General features: G+C 40.2%; 2 protein-coding genes across 4 annotated transcripts in view; both read left to right on the top strand.

Annotated features, from left to right (window-relative positions):
* The window catches only part of LOC123518454 (semaphorin-1A-like), a 43,197-nt gene extending 37,838 nt beyond the window's left edge, over positions 1 to 5,359 (top strand). For all 3 annotated transcript variants that reach the window (XM_045279273.1, XM_045279272.1, XM_045279274.1), the window contains one exon: positions 1,175 to 5,359. In XM_045279273.1, the coding sequence (XP_045135208.1) occupies positions 1,175 to 1,556 (382 nt within the window). In that variant the 3' untranslated portion in view covers positions 1,557 to 5,359. The remainder of the gene's footprint in view (positions 1 to 1,174) is intronic.
* Positions 5,360 to 9,441: 4,082 nt separating this feature from the next.
* On the top strand, positions 9,442 to 19,019 carry LOC123518452 (40S ribosomal protein S4-like). Its single transcript, XM_045279270.1, has 6 exons — positions 9,442 to 9,510; positions 11,795 to 12,050; positions 13,040 to 13,137; positions 15,569 to 15,740; positions 16,758 to 16,887; positions 18,857 to 19,019. Exons 1-6 carry the CDS (start codon positions 9,505 to 9,507, stop codon positions 18,978 to 18,980), a joined length of 786 nt encoding a protein of 261 aa, XP_045135205.1. The 5' UTR covers positions 9,442 to 9,504; the 3' UTR covers positions 18,981 to 19,019.
* Positions 19,020 to 20,275: the final 1,256 nt, after the last annotated feature.

Here is a 20,275-nt window from a genome sequence, read left to right as displayed (position 1 = left end):
ATAATTAGATGGAAGTTGAGCTACTAACAAAATTAAAGCTGTTACATTACAAAAAAATATATGTACAAAATTTTTTTTTTTTTTTAACTAGAAATTATTGTGTTGTAAATAACACATGAAACATTATGCCCTTTTCTTTGAAAAAATAATCAATAGAAATAATTTTGAAAATTTTGTTAGTGAACCATACTACATAATTGTGGTTGCAGGAAGTAAAGGTTGTGTCATCACACTATAGCAACATAACCATCTGAAGCCATACATATAGTGTGTCTTCAAAATCCTTCTCATTATTGTTAATATGTTCAAGCAAGATTTTGTTATCTTATTAATTGAAACTGAAAATCTCTCATTTATAGCAGGACTCGCCACTGCTGTTTGTTTATACGTATTATTAATAGTGATAAATGTTCCTAAAGCATATTTCATATATGATCTCAATGTTGATGCAACCTTTAGCCACCATGGCCACATCTATAACATGGTCATCTTGGGGTATTTTCTGCACTCTGTAGTTCATAAGATGAAACTGCATGTTCAAACACCAATGGTGAAGCTATACAGAGGTACCTCTTCCTCATGGTTTATTATGACATTACTGCACAGAGTATATTTATATATATATATATATATATATATATATATATATATATATATATATATATATATATATATATATATATATATATATAATGCAATACAAATCCATTGAACTTGAGTGATATATTGAAATTTAGTTTAAGCGCACTACTGTAGTACAGTGTTGCTGCCAGTCCTATATATAGTGAGTTACACCAGCTGTAGATATAGTAGTATGCAGCAAATTACCTTGTTGTATGTTTGATATACAACAAATTATACTTGTGTCTTACATTCAGTAGCCCAGTATGCACTGCAGGTCTTGTATGACAGAGAGAGAGAGAGAGAGAGAGAGAGAGAGAGAGAGAGAGAGAGAGAGAGAGAGAGAGAGAGAGAGAGAGAGAGAGAGAGAGAATTTTAAATATTAGAATGTTCTTAAAATTTAATTGAGCCATATTTTAGAATTTTCAAGTTGAATAAGCTCTAATGTAAGTGTAATATTGGTTGATTGTAGTGAAGAAATTAATAAAATGTATAGTCACAGAAACTGTAGTGATGTAGTGTTATTTACTTACATTTTATTGTATTCCCCCAGCCGTCTCACTAGCGACCTGCCAGAAGAGGTGACTTATGCTGAGCCAGTGCTGGTGCCTCAGTCCCTGAACAAGCCTGTCAACCTAGTGTTGAACATGTCTCCCAAAGCTACCCTCAAGACCCCTGGCTCAAACACACCTGGGGGAAATGTAGGCACTGTAGGAGCCCCCATGGGACCTTCCCTTGGGCTTCCTACTACAGGAGTCTCAGCAGGCCCCCATGACATACCCTTACACTACACTCCAGAATCTTACTCCACCCATGGCACCCTACGCTCCTCTGAGAAGTATGGCACACGGGGGCGTGACCACCGCCAAAGGGACTTTGACCACAGGCTAGATGGCTACTCTACTACTCGCTCTGTCAAGAAGGTGTACCTGTGAGGTGCCTGCTGTCATGAAGTCCTGGCCCCCTCTCTTCCCTCAAAGGGCCCTCATGTGTTCCATACATGGGATACATGAGTCTTTGCCTTGTCCTAGCTTAGCATATGCCAGAAGCGCACGGAAGGGCCGGCCAGCCGCACCCAGGCCAGTGGTATACAGAAATGTTCCACTACCCCCTGTGAGTGCCATGCAGCGGGCCCATCTGGCCCCTCTCGCCGCCAGTATTATGTATATACTGTACCACCTTAGTGCCAAGAGACACTTCTGCTCCTTCAGTAAATCTCCTATAATCAAAGTATTCTGTAGCTAGTGTCATGTAAATCAAACTTCTGGGTCATGAGAGTGCTGGCAATACTCCATTATGACTAGCAAGCATGAGAAGACATAGGGTGTAAGAAGTGACTTAGATTAATTTAGAAACAATGTAATGTTAATACTCTGGAAATTATATGAAAATAAGTATGTGACCATTGACTGAATTTATCACCAAGCAGCAAAATAGTGAAAGGAATCATGAGCCAGCAAAACAAACAAACAATTGATAATCATACTCTGGTTTAATGGAAAACTCATTTAAGACTTTTCATGACTGAAAATTATCTGCAGCCCAAGGAGCAAGGCCACATAGTGCTGGCCTGGGCAGAACTGAAAGTGCACATTATTTAAGGTGTTGAGTAGAGTGCACATGAAAGGCCTTTCTTTTTATTTGTTTCTTTTTATTTTCTCCATAAGATTAAGCCAAGTGTGAATTAATGACTGTAATTACCAGGACACTGTATAGCTTCTTGGTTTTTACAGTAAAGCCACTGAGCACAGGATTTATATTGGCTTTTCTGTGTCAGGTCACACTGACATCAGAAAACTAAACCAAAGCACACTGTGGGAGTGTCCCTGCAGCAGCCACTGAAGGAAGTGCTAGGTCATAGTGTCCCATAGTGTGGTACTTTACAGCCTGACAGATGTGAATGTTTAACCCTTGCCCTGTTTAGTTGGGCCACAACAATGATCTGGACACTACCATCACACCTGTATGTATAAGGTACCCTAGCAGGGATCAGTTACTTCCCTGTTCTTGGCTAGTATATATATATACATGAATATATATACTAATGTAACATATGACCCATTGCTATTGCTATATTCTCATAGACAATTTTTGCCTGGAATTCCTTCTGTCTCAGACTTATGGTAATTTTTATTTAGAATGGATGAATTGTAAATAATGTACTCTTTGTCTAATGTAGAAGCAGTTATAAGTAGATGGCAGGATCAGTGATTTTTAAGCCTCTGATACGTATTCTTAAAGCCTGATCCCGTCTGTAGCTTGGGTATGACTTTGGTGTAAAACCTAATACAGGTTCATAATTGATGATCTCCTCACAAACATGAACTAACAAGTCATATTCAACAAATACCCTATGTCTAATGAGGAAAGAAAATGGGGAAGTTACATTCCTAGGGAGATGAAATTTTCCTTAGTATTAAATAGTGTTAATGTGCACAGTCTAGTGCTAAAAAAAAAAAAAATCATTCACAATGATTATTCCACTGAAGAACATACATAAAACCCCCTTCAATAATTATAGAAGGAAGAACATTGTCTGGTCAAGTATGTGGTGTCAGCCTTGTGGCAGAGGCTGTGGAGACTTGCAAGACCCATCCTCTCTCACCCAACTGGTGGGACTACATTTCCCTTCTGAAGCATTTATATTTGTAACTCATATCTTTTATTAAGTGGCACAAAAGGGGCACAAAATATTGGTGCTTTTGACTAATCTGAGTATTTTCTTCTCATTTACCAGTGAGAGAAAGTAATGAATGAGTCTAGATATAGGCAGTTTGAACTAGAGGAAATAAGATGGCTCTAAAAGATTATGCCTCTCCAAAATGACTGATGAGCATCATTAGGTAAATCTTAACATTACTGGTAGTATTGTGCCAGTATAAATGACAAGCTCTCAAATAAGATTTTTCTCAATGCTACAAAGATACTGTAGTCAGTTCACAAAGTGTGCAAAGATATTATTTACAATCTTGCATATACGTGTTATCAAAACTAAAGCTATTGAAGTTTCAGAATTGGATAATTTAGTTCATATTTCAAAATTTTCAATATTAAGCCCTCTTTTTTATTGTTTTGTTTATCTGTTAAGGATGTTGAAATTACAAAGAAAACTCAAACAACATTACATTGAATGATTGACAGTTATAGTGTCCTGAGAGCCTTGTTGTGATGAAGTTTTGAGGGGTACTCCATAATTTATCTTTGTCATTATTCATGCATACTGCGCATTTCATCTTAGGTCCGAGATTGTAAGGCTAGAAGTATGAAAATAAAGAATAAAGGGGATTTTTTAATAAATCACAGTGGTAGAAGAGTTGGTGTACAGCGTAGCTTTGTGGTGACTGTAGTGTGGGTTTTGCTTATGGCTGTAAGGGTGAGGCAGAGTTCTGGCATGGAGTGGTCACATCCTTCACACCAAATTTCTCCCATAAAAATTCAAGAAATCATTTAGCCTCTCTCTCCCTCATGTTGGTGGCTGCCAGGGTGGGAGGGGCGGAAAGGAGGGCCACCAGAAGCAAGATTCTGGTCGCAAACTCAGATTGTTTAAAGCTGTGACTCAACTAGGCTTGCGTTCTGTCAGATACATGTCAGGAGTTGTGTATTTTAGGCAGATTTCCTCAAACCTTCACTGTGACTGTTGCTCTTCAAACAAATTATTGTTTAAACCAATTATCGAAGACCATTTTGAAAAATAGTGTTCAACAATATATACTTTCCTGTACTTCTCTTGAAAAAGAAATTTAGCCTTCTTTAGATTCTTGATTAGGAAGACTTCAATATGTAACTTCTAGTTAGGTAAAAAAAAAAAATAGCAAAAAATAAAAGTAATAGGAAATTATTCATCATCTGCAAACTTGTTTCTGAAAAATTATAGTTGCTGTGGGAGTAAGAGTGAGGAGCAAGGCGGGTTAGACCAGTAGCAAAGTGAGTAGTGCTGTTAGTGATGCTTGAGGTGACATGCTGCTGAGATCAGTATACAGGGGTCTGTTCTGAAGCTCTGTAGATAAAAAAGATACTGCACCTGTTTATCTTAAAAGCTTAGTTCTTCTGCTCATGAAAAAGGTTTGAGGATAGTATCTAATTCTAGGCTTATTGAAGGACTGTATCATAAGGATCAAGTGACTGCATTACACCCAGTACTGAGCAAGCCATAATATTAATGCATCATGTAGTGGGGAGATGGTCTGTCCCAGCTTTTACCACACAGTCCAGTGCTCATGTGTCACTTTGATATATTACCTGATTATAAAGTTCAGGAAAGCAGTTGGTCATTAGACATCTAGACCTCAGTACCATCAGTGTAGAAAGAACTGTGTGGTGGTGCTGGTAGAACCCATCACCCTCTGTGGCAGCTAATGTGTCATCAAATTTGAAAAAGAAAAAATACCATATAGTGTACAAGAATTTATTTTGGGTTATTTCTTCCATGGAGAGGAATTCAGTTCTTATGTGATAATTAACCGAACATTTATACATATTATTTTTAAAAGGCAGTAGTCATTATCATTAGAATTGCAAGGAACTTAAGAATTAGAGATGCATCAAGTAAACGGTGGCATGGTCAGCCCCTAGCCTCATGTAGCCCTACCCCGCCCTGCCCTGCCCCGCCCCCACCCCACCCTTGAACACCCTTGGCGGCCCCCAATCTCCAAACTTCCCATAGGTACATGCTTCCCGCCCTCCCTCTGCCCCGTGCAGGAACACACCATCATTGTTATAATAAAATGTACATTAAAAAGTTTGTTTTATGGACATACATACTTTTCCTTTTTTTTTCCCCAGATCTCATCAGCTACAGTATTAAATTTGTGCAAGTTATGAGAGGACTGCAGGTAAGGTTGTTGTTTTTTTCTTCTTCTTTTTTTTTCTCTCTCTTTCTCTTTCCTTTTCAAGGTTAATATATTTCACTGTCATATCCTGCCATTGAACATCATATAATAACTGATAAATGATATCCTGTTGGGACAGACTGACCATGGGAGACTTTTACTAAGATCAGACCACTGCAGAACACTAGCACAAGTTCAACACCTTACCAGTCAGGTAAAAATTATCACTAAGATTTGAGTGCACACTGCACTCCGGCATAGACATGGTCTTGATATGCGACCTGTGTTCCCTTCCGTAATTTTATCTACTGCTTATTGGCATCTGAGTATCCAAAGAACCATTCAGATGTTATAGTAGCTCAAGGGTTTTACAGCGCGGTCACAGTAGTTTGCATGCTTTCCCTATGGCATTTTTTTTTTTTTTTTTTCAAACTATCTCATACCATTCGGTGCATAAATTGACAGGTTGAGGTACCGAAGCAATCTGTGATTGGATTATTGTTTCTATCTAGTCACTTATAAATATGCGCACATTCACGGCAGGAAACGTGCAAGGTACACTATTTATTAAATACTCCGGAGCAAATCGGACTCGCCTTGTTTCATCAGTCGACTCTTGCACATTTTCAGACCATAGCTATTTTTCACTTGCAATCGATTATTTTATATTCGGATTCAAAAATTAAAAGAAGTTTGCTAGGTTTCGGCCAAAATTTGTGGTGCTACTTTAGCGTGAGGTCTACCGCCATATGTGGCCTACTCAGGTGCAGGTGAGGTCTACCGCGTGACCCGCGTCCCTCCGGGACCTTCCCGGTGTAACAGAGGAGAATTCAAGCCTGTGTTACGTTGCCCTCTAAAGGGGTGTCAACTAAACGGTCTGTTCGTACAGAAAATTAATTTTTCCATTATACGGACATGAGCAACAAATTGCACTGCAACCTGAGCCTGTTTGAAATATTAGAATTAATATTTCTCTTTGTATTATATATACCAATGTCCACAGTAACGACTCTAACAGGAAAATCTACCAGTACTGTAACTGACTGGTTCAACATGTGCCGAGAAGTGTGTACAGCCATAGTTTCTCATCTACGACGAGGAAAGATGGTAGGAACAACAGGTAACCCCATCTAAATTGATGAGGCAAGATTTTCTGTTCGACGGAAGTACAACCGAGGAAGGATGCTGAATGGAGACAACGCTCCTCTTTCCGAGGACAGTGACGCAGAACAAGAAAACAACAGAAACCATGGGCGTAGAATTGATGGGCCTTGGGTTTTTGGTCTTAAACAAGACTCAGACTGTCGGTACTTTTGGGTGGAATGGCGTGACCGCAACACTCTAATCCCTATTATTGAAAGGGAGTGTGCATATGGTTCGGTGATTCATTCAGATGAGTGGCCTGCTTATAGCAACCTAGATGCCATGGGGTACCAGCATTTTACAGTGAACCACCAGCAACATTTTGTGGATCCAGTGACAGGAGCACACACAGGCAATTGAACGATCGTAGTTGGACGCTAAAACGGTGATTCTGAAGAGAATTTTTACCTTTCTTACTTATCTATTTAATTCATTCCTAAGATATGTACAAATTAAGTGTTTATCGCTAAAATAAATGTATGGAAACGTGTGATAATGCAGGGATAATGCAGTAGACCTCACGCTATAGTGCTAACGGGAGGTAGATCTCACGCTATAGTGTGGTAGCACCAAATTTTTTGAGGTTAGTGACGGTCAAGGAATATTGGTGACGGCCTTGCTTGCTTGCCTAGGGCTCAAGGCAGAGAACTGGCAGCAGGTCCTTCTTTTCCTTGCCGGCTTCAAGCTTCACTATAGTCATCCACTTGCAGCGCCTCACACTAGGCAAGGGGTCGACATGAGCAAGGGATCAATGTCTGCCCTTCACCAGATACGGGGAGTCCTAAAGGGGTGATAAGGACTCCTTCCAAAGTGTGGTGGAGGGTGTGTATGGGTTCCTGGTTTGTGATGGCACCGGGCTGAACAACTCGCCATGAACGAGGGCACGTTGTGCGCCATGCACCAGACACTGGCAGGACGAAGGGGGTCCTTTAGGGATGAGAGGGCTCACTTTATGACAGTTGTTGGGGCGTGTCGTGTGGCACGCTGTGCGCCATGCACCAGACACTGGCAGGATGAAGGGGGTCCTTTAGGGGTGAGAGGGCTCACTTTATGACAGTTGTTGGGGCGTGTCGTGTGGCACGCTGTGCGCCATGCACCAGACACTGGCAGGACGAAGGGGGTCCTTTAGGGGTGAGAGGGCTCACTTTATGACAGTTGTTGGGGGCGTGTCGTGTGGCACGCTGTGCGCCATGCACCAGATGCTGGTAGAAAGAAGAGGGTTCTTCAGGGGTGGGAGGGCTCACTTCATGACCGTGTCTGGGGCTTGGTACGTGGCTGGTCATTGCTCATGGCAAGCCGTGTGAGGCGCGGCAAGGTTGCATCGTCTTTGCCTTCACGCCTACGGGACTGCTGCCGCTGAGGAAGGGTTCGTCCAGGTGCCTGTGCAGATTGAAATGGCGTATAAGTATCACTAAGCCCACCACGTTATCCAAGAATCGCATTGTTATCGTAGAAACTGAAATTGTACCGTTATCGTGGAAACTCGCGTCGTTATCGTGGAAACTCGTGGAAAATAGCATCGTTACCGTGGAAAATCGTTTTTTCATGTATTGCGTGAGATTCCATTCCTTTGTCTATTCTCTGAGATTTATGGTAAGACTCTCTCTCTCTCTCTCTCTCTCTCTCTCTCTCTCTCTCTCTCTGAGGTCTTCGGGTAATCCTTCTTTGGGATTTCCATTACTGCCCATTGGTGTGATCTCCTGCCTTAGAGCATCATAGAAATACTGAAAATTGATCTCAAAGCAAAGTAAACTGGCCATGAGAAACTTATGCTAAGATCAAATATCTGATAGGACACTCAAAAAAAATGTATCCTACACCTATACAATCAGATCAAGATCACCAAGGCCTGGGTGAACTTTGGTTAGCCCAGACTGACTGTCTTGTCACTACATCATACATTAATGAAGGGAACAATTACCAAACAAGCAGAAAGTTAGCATGCAAAGTAGGCAACAGCAGACAACAAAATATGTCCATGTGGGGGAGAAAAGAGGAAGGACTTAGAAATAAAATATCTCCATTACCTCACCCACCCTCCCGCCTCCACCATCTGTTGATTAAGCTGTCACAAGTAATTAGATGAAACATTTCATTAAAAGACTGTTTTAAAATAAAAGAGAACGTATCACCTGTTGTGGATATTCTCAAGTTCAACAGAATGACCGTGCGCACGTTTTGAGTGATTCTATTTACACCAGTGACAACAGGTGTGATTGAGTATGTATTGGATTACATCAAGAAGCTTCATACTGCATGTAATAAATAAGAGTAATTTATGTTATTTACTGCAACTTTACGAAAGTTTTTGATAGAGTACCCTATAAGAGACTAATGATTAAGGCCAAAAGTTACAGAAAAATCCATACAAGTTTCCTGAAAGATCCTGGGCCCACTTTGTAGTCTACATGACTATTTATTTCAGGATTATTTTTTCCATAATCTAACACACACACACACACACAGAGAGAGAGAGAGAGAGAGAGAGAGAGAGAGACATATTTGGGATGAATCTTCCTTCAGGCCATCTTTCTCCTCATATGCAGTTTATTTATCCTTTATCTATATTCAGATGTATATTTACATTTGCACATGATATCGTCCACCTCTTAATTTCACCTAAGTCCACCGAAGCTGAAAAAAACAACAACTATAATCATGTAGAGGGGAAAACCGGCATTTTCTTTATATTATTCGTTCACAGTCTTTCATGTTCCTTATTTTCTGTTAACTTTTTTTCATTTTCTTTTTTTATTTCTTTATTTATTATATTAATTTATTAATTAATTTATTCCTTTATCTATTTACTTGTATGATGAGAACATTGAAATATATTATCTTCACTCTCACTGAGCCTCGGTACCTCACTAGCGCCCTCTGCCTATCCTTCTTTTCACCCCAGGACGGAGCCATGGCTGTGAGTATCAGATCGACTCGGTTTTTAACGCTGTTAGTATATCTCTAGAGACGCCAAGAATATTCGTTGTGTTGAAATGACTGTTCAGACTGTCATTCACTTATATGGCCTACAGTTTATACCATGGGGTCTTGGATGAAGACGATATAAGTGGATAAAGGCAAGTGTTTACATTGATTGCCGCCGTGCTGTGTGGCAAACGTGCGCTGGGGAGGTTGGTAGTAACTTTCAGTATATTCCATGATTGAACTGTGTAAGGATTGCAAAGGCATGGAATGTGTTAAATGATCAATAAGCATCATACGGTTTTTTATGTATTGGGTATTGGAAGACGAATTTGCAGGTATTATACGGTTATTGTTGAATTTCCGAAGTATGTTTTTGACTGGTTGCTTCCCTGCTGGTACTGATTCGGTGTACCTTTGAGTGTAGAGCAGGTTCTTGTCGAAGCGGTAGTGGTTCGTGGAAACAAGCTACGGATATGTTCTAATGAATACAAAAGACACAAATTCCCTTAGTGATGGTAATGCCTTAACTTCATCTCGCCCTGTTCTCCTCTCACACATGTCTCCAGCTGACTAGTGATCAAATAAATCTAACAATGAAGTACCTATCGTAGCTTATGTGGAACTTGCGTTGATATAAGGAGGTTAATTAAATGTTCTAGGAAACGGTAGGTGAGAAGCCAGCTCCAACACCAACCTGCTACCTGATCCACATTGTACTTACCGGTATAAACCCAGGACGACATAGTGGGGAAGCTCAACACCACACCTACCTTTTCATACTGTTTTCTGTGTGCACAAGTCTATTATGATGTGCAATATATCCACGAATCATGGTTGTTACCACTCCCTGTGTTCTAGGTCTGTTGTAGCAATCTAACCTAACCTTACATCCTAACTTGGCTAATGTTAACATATACTAACCTAACTTTCCTCACTAAATAAGCCCACTTTTCTGCAGTCCGTTAAGCTTATGTTGTGGTCGGGTCATTGGTCAAAATGCTGGTCTGTGGTCTGAATGGTCTGGTGCACACAGAAAACCGTAGAAAAGGGTAGGCATGGTGTTAAGATGCTACAGTTATGTCATTCTGGACAAATTTCCACTTGTCTTACGTCTTGAAAGTAGCCAGTTGTTTGGGCAAACATTGGTGCTGAGCACATGGCTGACAAGCTTAGCCCACTTGCTTTCATGTCCACTCTTGAATCTTTTTGCATTTTCCACCACCTAGCTACGACTCCATAGTCACCCTCTGTAAGGAATTCTTTGAATATTTAATGTCAAAAGTGGAGCACATTGTCTCCATCTCTTCATTGGGATCTTCATCCTTGGAGATTAGGAGGTTTAAGTGTTCACCACCAGCTTTGGGTTTCTTCTCCCTTCACTGACAATCCTGGTGAATTAGTGTTCAGCTGTGCTATCCTCTGTAAGCCAGAGCAGGGGTTCTCTACCTTTTTTCTTGTTAAGAACCCCCTAAGTCTTTTAGCCCATCTATCCGAACCCCCAGTAATCTGACACCGAAAATTTTGTTAATTCTGATACTGAACAATGTTAAGTTATTGACTGACACTTAACTCAATATGCAATTAGATAAGCCATCTAACTATCTCTGGATATCTTATGAACCCTTGGGCATTTGCAAACCCCAGGTTGAAAACTCTTGACCTAGAGCAACTGGTACAACTCCTTACTCATATTCGTGACTGTCTTGGAGATATGCCAAACATTTTTAATCTTTTCCTTACCTGTAATCCTTTCAGCCTATGCTGTTACCTTATCTTCTCCATTGGGCTCCTCCGACCACAATCTCATATCTGTATCTTGTCCTTTCTCTCCAATCCTCTTCAGGATTCCCCAAAGTGGAGGTGTCTCCGGTATTTCAACTCTGCCAGTTGGGGGGACCTGAGGAGGTATCATGCTGATTTTCCCTGGAATGATTACTGTTTGTGTCAGACCCATCTCGTGTGCTGAGCACATAAGAGGTGATAGTGTCTGGCATGGAGGCATACATTCCTCTTTTTTTTCTTCTTTTTTTTCTTTTTTTTTCTCTTATCAACCTAAACCTTCCAAACCAAACCTTGGTTTAACTTAGCCTGTTCTTGCGCTATACATGTTAGAGGGGTCGCTCACAAAAGGTTCTTGAGCTCTCCATCACCTGAATCTCATGCACTTTATATTTCTGCCCTGGATCACATATTTATTGCATACTATGCAGTAAATTACTCCTATATGAGAGACTTGGCTGATGAGATTCTAAATTATTCACATCTTTTCTCTGCAGCGAGGACCAAAGCATCATCTGAAGCGCCTGGTGGCCCCCAAGTCATGGATGCTGGACAAGCTTGGGGGAGTGTATGCTCCTCGCCCCTCCACCGGCCCGCACAGGCTGAGGGAGTGCCTGCCATTGGTCATCCTCCTCCGTAATCGCCTGAAGTATGCTCTCACCAACACAGAGGTGATGAAGATCACTATGCAGAGGCTTATCAGGGTGGATGGCAAGATCCGCACTGACCGCAACTTCCCTACTGGCTTCATGGGTGGGTACAGCTACATAGTGTTAAGCATGAGTGTATAGGAAGAGGACAAGCTATAGTTCTGTCAGGCAGATCCATCCAGTAACAGTTAACTTTAGAAGAGTGTTATGAATTGTGGTTTCTCTAGGAATAATTTTCTTGCAATTGTGTGGCAGCCATGATGAGTTGCTCTGCATCGAAGCCATGTCAGGTCAGTACCTGGTGTGGTCATAACAGGAGCAAAACTAAACCTCCACCATATCGGTCGCTGACAGTACCTAATTGACTAGCCAGCATTACCCAAGGTGGAGACACTGATGTGAAATCCTTATCAGGTTTCAAAGATTTTGGCCATTTAGGTTAGATGAAGTATAGTAATTCTAGTGTTTTGTGTTCTTAGATTTGACTGTAGACTGAGAATGTAAGAATACATGGGAAATTGCAAGAAGCCACCAGGCTTAAATGTGGCAGATCCTGTATGAAGAATGCCTACCTATTTCCACGTATCATCCCCATTCATAAACTTGTCTAAACTTATTTTAAAGCTCTCTAATGACTCAGCACCAAGAACCTGAATATTGCTACTATTGGAGAACTAATTCCTTTGTGTCTTATGCCTAGATTTTTCAAGCTTGAATCCATTATTTCTTGTATCCTGGTTACTGATCCTGAGTATTTTGTTTATCATTGCTATAACCCTTATGCAGACTATCCTTACTCAACTATCCTGTTTAGTGACGCAGGAGATACAATGATTTTCACCCCCTTCAGTATCATGACCTTGAGGTTCTATCACTCCTACCATCCCTGTCCCCACCAGTCATGTAAATTGCATACTCCTACTCCTGTTGGGAAAGATATGGTTCCTCTCTCTCTCTCTCTCTCTCTCTCTCTCTCTCTCTCTCTCTCTCTCTCTCTCTCTCTCTCTCTCTCTCTCTCTCTCTCATTGCAGAAAATCATAATTTGTTTAAGTGTGCTGAGGAAAGCTAAAGCATAATATTTTACCTGAACAGATGTGGTGAGCATCAAGAAGACTGGAGAGCACTTCCGCATTTTGTATGACGTGAAGGGTCGCTTCATCCCCCATCGTATCACTGATGAGGAGGCTAAGGTAAAAGAAATGCTTCACATGTTGCTAAGCCTGAACTGTTTTCTTTCATGATTCAAAGCTTATACTGAGGAATGTGGAAAAATGTGAAGGTAGGTAATGCCCAGGGAATTACATGCATCAGCTTTGATTACTTATGTGTAATTTAAAAGTCAGAAGTGTTGAGAGGAATAGGAAGAAAGATACTGAAGATGAAAAGTGAGATGGAGAGATACTTTACTCCATAAGAAGCCAACCACATATATATGTGAAATCCATGATTACTCTCTGCAGTCAGTCACATACAAATATGTTCGTCCTTTTCTCACTTGCTATGCATTAAACATTTCCTCTAGCAACACTAATTATATTCCTTGAAGTATCTAGCATACCTTAGCACAGTTTCTCACCATTTTGACATATGCAAGCCACCATCCACACCCCTTCATCCCAACTCCCTACTTCTTCCTGCCACTCTGCCTTGGCCCCTCACTTGTCTCTGGCTCTGAGTCACAATGGCAGGCAGACATTTCTGTCCTCTGTAACTTCTGCTGAAATTGATAAGCAGTTAGTGTTTGATAAGCAAATGAATAGTTATCCATTATACAGATAAAGCAGATCCATCCAGTAATGCTGAACTTAGGAGAGTGTAATATAGGAATATAGATGAAAGATAATTTTTCATAATTGTATGGTAGCTAATTATACATATCTGTGCCATGATGAGTTGCTCTGCATCGAAGCTATGTCAGGTCAGTACCTGGTGTGGTCATAACACGAGCAAGACTAAACCTCCACCATATCGGTCGCTGACAGTACCTAATTGACTGGCCAGCATTACCCAAGGTGGAGACACTGATGTGAAATCCATATCAGGTTTAAAAGAGTTTAGCCAGGGAGCATGTGTGGGTACAGCAAACAAAGATATTTAGTGGGTCCCGTTTCATGTTCATGGATTTAACTGTACACTACTGAGAATATTAAAGATATAAGGGAAGCTGCAAGTAGCCACCTGGCCCATGTGTGGCAGATCCTGTATAAAGCATGCCAGCCCTTTTTCCACCTCTCATCCCCATCCATTAACTTACCTAAATTTGTTTTAAAGCTCCCTAGTGACTCAGCACTAAGAACCTTATTACTTAGTCTATTCCATTCATCTACTACTATTTGAGAACCAATTCCTTTCTCCTTAGTTTTCAAGCTTGAACCCTGTGTGTGTGTGTGTGTGTGTGTGTGTGTGTGTGTGTGTGTGTGTGTGTAATTCACTGTTTGATCTGCTGCAGTCTCTGACAAGACAGCCAGACGTTACCCTACGGAACGAGCTCAGAGCTCATTGTTTCCGATCTTCGGATAGGCAAGGGTAAAGCTGGCCAAGTACAACATAAAAGAAAAACAAAAAGTGCATGCTAAGTTACCAGTCCTCTTGTAGGTCTGAGAGAATTAGCCAAAATAAAGGTATAAATGTCTTGAAACCTCCCTCTCAAATGAAATCAAGTCATCGGAAGTAGAAAATACAGCAGCAAGTAGGGAGTTCCAGAGTTTACCAGAGAAAGGTATGACTAATTGAGAGTACTGGTTAACTCTTGCATTAGAGACTAGGACAGAGTAGGGATAAGAGGAAGAAGAAAGCTTTGTGCAGCAAGGCACTAGGAGGAGGGGAGGCATGCAGTTAGCATGAAAATAGCAGAAGTTAACAAGAGGCAACATTCTGGCAGTGAGAAAGAGGCTGAAGGCAATCGGTCGGAGGAGAGGAGTAGATGTGATGAAAAGCTTTTGATATCACCTCATCTAATAAAATGTGTGAGTGGAATCCCCCAAACATGTGAAGAACACTCAATAAATGGGCGGTTAAGTCCCTAGTTCAGAGTTAGCAGTTGTAGGGGGGGAGGGGGAGTAAAACTGCCTGAGATACCACAGATCACCTAACTTCATAGAATCTGTTTTAGCAAGAGATGAGATGTTAAGTTTCCAGTTTAAATTATAAGTATAAAGGATAGACCAAGGATATTCAGTATAGAAAAGGGCAGTTGAGTGTCATTGACAGGGGATAATTGTCTGGAAGGTTGTCAGGTTGATAGATGGAGAAATTGAGTTTTTGAGGCATTGAACACTGCTGAGTTTTCTCTGATCTAATGGAAAGCTTAGAGAGATCAGAAGTCAGTTATTCTGTAGCATCCCTTTGGGATCTGTTAACTTCTTGAATGGTTGGTTGTCTCTGAAAAGACGTTGAAAAGTATAGGGTTGTATCATCAGTGTAGGAATTGAAAGGGCAAGAAGTTTGGTTGAGGATGGACTTACTACTTACTCTATTTAACTGCTACAGTTCTTGTACAGGAAGTGGAATGATATGAAATGCATGTACATAGATATTCTCAAGCTCTTTACTCTTTAAATGAACTATTGGTATATTGCTTTGTTCCTCTAGTATATATTTTTCTCTTTATTTTTATTATAGTACAAATTGTGCAAGGTGAAGAAGGTGTCTGTTGGACCCAAGGGAGTGCCATTCCTTGTGACCTCTGATGGCAGGACTCTCCGCTACCCAGACCCCCTTGTGAAGGTCAATGACTCCATCCTATATGACCTGGAGAAGAGCAAGATGAAGGACATCATTAAGTTTGATTCAGGTGAGAGACATTTATGTTTACCTTAATAGTTGTACCTTTATTTTGTTTGAGAAAATATTGGCTTTTCAACGTGTCACTCCATTATGATTGGTTTGACACAGTAGGGGGCCAAGAGCAACTGTTTTCCATTGGTCGCTGGATGAGGCATTATCCTTACCTGGCATTACCCAGGATTACAACACATTGTATTGTTTTTGTGTTACTGTTATCACATGTGTAATGTTCTATTTTATAGAGATAAGACCAGATCTGTATTATGTAATTGTACCTGAACAAAGTTTACCATGATTTTATTATCTACAGTTAAGGAACAGATGTGTAGGCATTCTGACATTCTATGCAGCAGATGTACATAGTCAGGAAAAATATTCCAACTTCAATCTCTTGTACTTTCTGTCCTGGTTAACTCACATGACTGAATGAAATATCACTGTTAAGCACATGCCATTAGCTGTCCTTATTAAGTTATATATTTTACATTTTAAAACCGTAGTATTTGCTAGTACCTACCAACACTAGTCCTAGGGCTAATCATCATGTCTCTTTATCACTCAACAATGTTGCATTGTTAGGAAAGACTCATATAACAGCTCACCTCCACCTCCATATCATTGATATATCTGGAAGTGTGTGTGGGGAGGGTAAGGGGGTCTGGGTCTGGGTCTGGTTACCACCACCACTATCTTCCCACCTTCACTCACTTCCCCATTGCCAACGACTGAATGTTGATCTCTCCTCATTTAGTCTTATGTTAGCTGTCACCCTTCCTTAGCTGACAGTGAGCCCTGCTTCTTGTGGCCTATTCATGTTAGTCATGATTTATTCGTAGAAACCTTTTTAAATTAGCATTATTGCCTTATAACTATTTCCATGTACAACTTGCTTTGAGCATTTCTAAGAGTGGTAACTAATATTATAGTTGGTAGAGATAAGATATTTTGATAAAGTCATAAATATGCTTATCAAGTTTGTTATTCTGTTCGTAAGCAGTAATGATAATCATCTGCTATTTCACAGGCAACCTGTGCATGATCACTGGAGGTCGTAACTTGGGTAGAGTTGGCACCATCGTCTCCCGTGAACGTCATGCTGGAAGCTTTGACATTGTGCATGTAAAGGATGCTGTTGGCCATACCTTTGCTACCAGGTAAGTGTAAACCTGGGTGTGCAATATTTGCCTGTGTAAGGAGTATTCTTCACGTGTATGGGGGGATTACACATTCAGTTCTATTAGACAAGATGGAATGAAAAGCTTTTTGTCATGTCAGTTCCTCCCCTCTCACATGGCTGTCTTCAGCCTTTTTCTCACTGCTGCTATGTTGCATCTTTTGCTATCTTCTATTTTTCATGCCCACTGCTCCTCTGATCCTGCTAACTACCTGCCTCCCCTCACCTTTCATCTCTGTTCCATCCATTTCTCTAATGCAAGAGTTAACTAGTACTCTCAATCATTCATTCATTTCTCTGGTAAATTGGAACTCCTTACTTCTATATATCCATCTATCTATGACTTGAAATAATTTAAGAGGGAGGTTTCAAGACACTGTTGGCATAGGGTCCGCACTGAAACACCTTTATCTAGCTTCCTCAATAGGTCCACTTTCTGTTGCACTGATATTGTCATATGTTTGCGCTTTTTTGGGGGGGTTCACACACAACACTATCACTTCCTGGTTGCTTGGAAGCCATGTTTAGGGGCAAATATTACAGTAAAAGATGTTTATGCACCTGAAGGGTGGTGCTTGCAATGAGCGGCAGCGTGGTACTGATCCAAATTTGACCCAGAATGCCCGGGCTCCAAAACACAGTACAGCGCCGCTGCGTCCTAGCGGCGGTCCGGCAAATTACTCAGGCCAATTAAAAAATTCCGGCAAACAAAAATTTTGCCAGATTACAGGTGTTGCCAGATGAAAGAATACCGGATTAAAGAGTTTCAACCTGTATCAGTTTTACCAGTAATACTGGTGCACATCCCTAGTCTTGCCACAGTCTTGGAAAGTAAAAAAAAAACCTGCATTCTGTAGTTTTTCATTTACAAACTTACAATTTCACGAGAGGCTTGTTCAAGGAGAAAATAAGGAATCTGGTGAGTGCAAGTGTTAGTGAGCCATAGCCCTCCACTTGTGGGTTCACAGGAATCACACAAGGAGAAAAATTACAAAGATGTTTTCATGGATGGTAACTTGTCTTCTAATGACCTTCCTCCTCCTCCCCACCCTTCTACCCTCTTCTTTGTTATCCATCACCAGCCTTCACTTACGGTATGTACAAATAAAAAAAAAAATTACATTGAAATTTTCATATACTTGGTTTTACTAAGACTAGAAAGAATTACCTAATTTATTGGTATCGATAAAACTTTTTGATGCTCAAACATCCATTAGGAATTAATTAAGTTCAAATATTGAGTCTCCATTGTACTCTTTTTCTTCCTAGGACATTTTTTCTCATTTACCCCAAAATTTTCTGTCAACTTCATACTACTCTGTCTCTCATCTGCCCTCATCTTTGCATTACCCTCTTTGGTAAGTTCCTCATCTCTCTCTGTATTCGTAGTATGAGTCCTGCTCCTTCTTTTGCTGCCAGATTCCATATGCATGATTACTGTCCTCCATAGCCACATTAACTTCACACCATCTCTATTTCTTATGTGATACAGGAAATATATATAAGATGTACAGAGTTAGATACTTGACACTTGCTAAATATTACACATAATGATGAATGTTATTTGGCTTCCAAAGTGCCCCTTAGTGCCATCATCACTAAGGTGTCTCAGATGGAGCCTAAAGAAATTATGCTTAAGCAATGGACCAGGGTTTTAAATTATCTGAGTTCCATATAAAGAGCATAACAGATTTGTTGTCTTGTTATGTGTAAGTTAAAATTACATAAACTGTCTATTGAAGCTCTCAGGATAACATACCTTTTTAGTTTCATTTTACGTTCTTTAGAATTATCATTAGTAGAACCAGATTAGTCATGTTCATGTGAACTTTCCTTGAACTTGATTGTTTGTGTTGGGGAGGAGGGGGGCACTGTGTATGGATATTGGTCTGATATTATAGATTATTTTGTTATTATTTATTTATTTCATATTTTTCTTATGATTTCAGGTTGAATAATGTGTTTGTCATCGGCAAGGGAAACAAGGCCTATGTATCCCTCCCACGTGGAAAGGGCATCAAGCTCTCCATTGCAGAGGAACGCGACCGCAGGCTTGCGCAGAAAGTAAACTAAGGCCAGAACACTGGAAGAAAATAAAAAAAAGGAAGATAATTATATTGATCTTTATTTATTGCCCCAGACAACTCGTCTTCCTACAGTGATCTTCTGTGGTATTCAGTATTACTGCCACTGCAACTGCTGCTGGGTTATTGTTTAGACGCTCAGAGAACTATTCCTAATAGAGTAAGACTGAATAAGTAAGTAACTGAATAATGATTAACAATCTTTTACTCTGAAGTGCAGACCTAATTTTTGAAAGGTGAAAATAAAAAAAAGTGGTGGGAAGATGGCATGTTTTAGAAGGCAAATTGTATAAATGCTTTGCCACTGTACTCTACAGCAACAGCATTTATGGGTCAGCAGTCATTCTGCCGTAGTCAAGCTGGTCACCATCCAGAATGCTACACTGAGGATCTCTGAGAGCAATGAGATCCTCTATAGTTGTTTTCCTGTATACAGAAAGTAGTGTCCCTCCTTTGTCCACCTGAAGAATAGAGACCTGTCATCCTCCCATCACCAGAGACACTCAAACTGTTGTTAATGAGAGGAATTTTGAGGGTACATGACATTGCAGTCCTTTAAAATTTATTGATTAATTTAGACATTTGTCATTGTGTGATATTAAGAAATTCATGAGCACACTTAACATTATGGTGATAAATATATGAGCAGTTTGTCATTGACACTGATGAATTTGTGAACACATTAATTATCGATGAATTCCTAGATGCATTTGTTATAATCATACATTCTGCTGCAGTCAGGGTAATGGATACATGATCAATCCTAAAATAATTTTAGGGTTATATAATATCCCCAACCTGCCAGACAATCCCTGCTTTCCTTTCCTGGCAGTCACCCTTTTCCTCCAGTTGGGCAGGGCAGTGTGCTAGCACTTTATTTCTTCTTTTCAAAGTCACATTTTGCCATAAGGAAGAGGTCCATGACTGTCCCAATATACATAAAAAATTAGATACGACCCTTTGAATTAAAGACATATCTATGACATCAGTCTATGGGGTCACTTGAAATGTATTTTATTAAAAACATTTTATTATATAATCACCAACAACTTGGTAAGTAATGGTCAATTTAACTTTTACCCAGGAAGATCTATTGATGACTAGCTATTGCCAACATACAATATATTCTGTGCACTAGATCAAGGTTGCAATGTGTTTTTTACTAGACAGACGTGAACTGAGTGCGTTGAAAGCAGGATGCTAGGCATTGACTGCACCAGCAGTGACATACGAGCTTGCTCATAACTCAAATTTTGACTTGTAACTCAAAGTAAAAAGATTGAC

This window comes from Portunus trituberculatus, chromosome 43 (assembly GCF_017591435.1).
Source record: "Portunus trituberculatus isolate SZX2019 chromosome 43, ASM1759143v1, whole genome shotgun sequence".
Lineage (NCBI taxonomy): Eukaryota > Metazoa > Arthropoda > Malacostraca > Decapoda > Portunidae > Portunus > Portunus trituberculatus.
The sequence above is the reverse complement of the archived record's forward strand: the minus strand, read 5'-3'. Positions and strand labels throughout refer to the sequence as shown.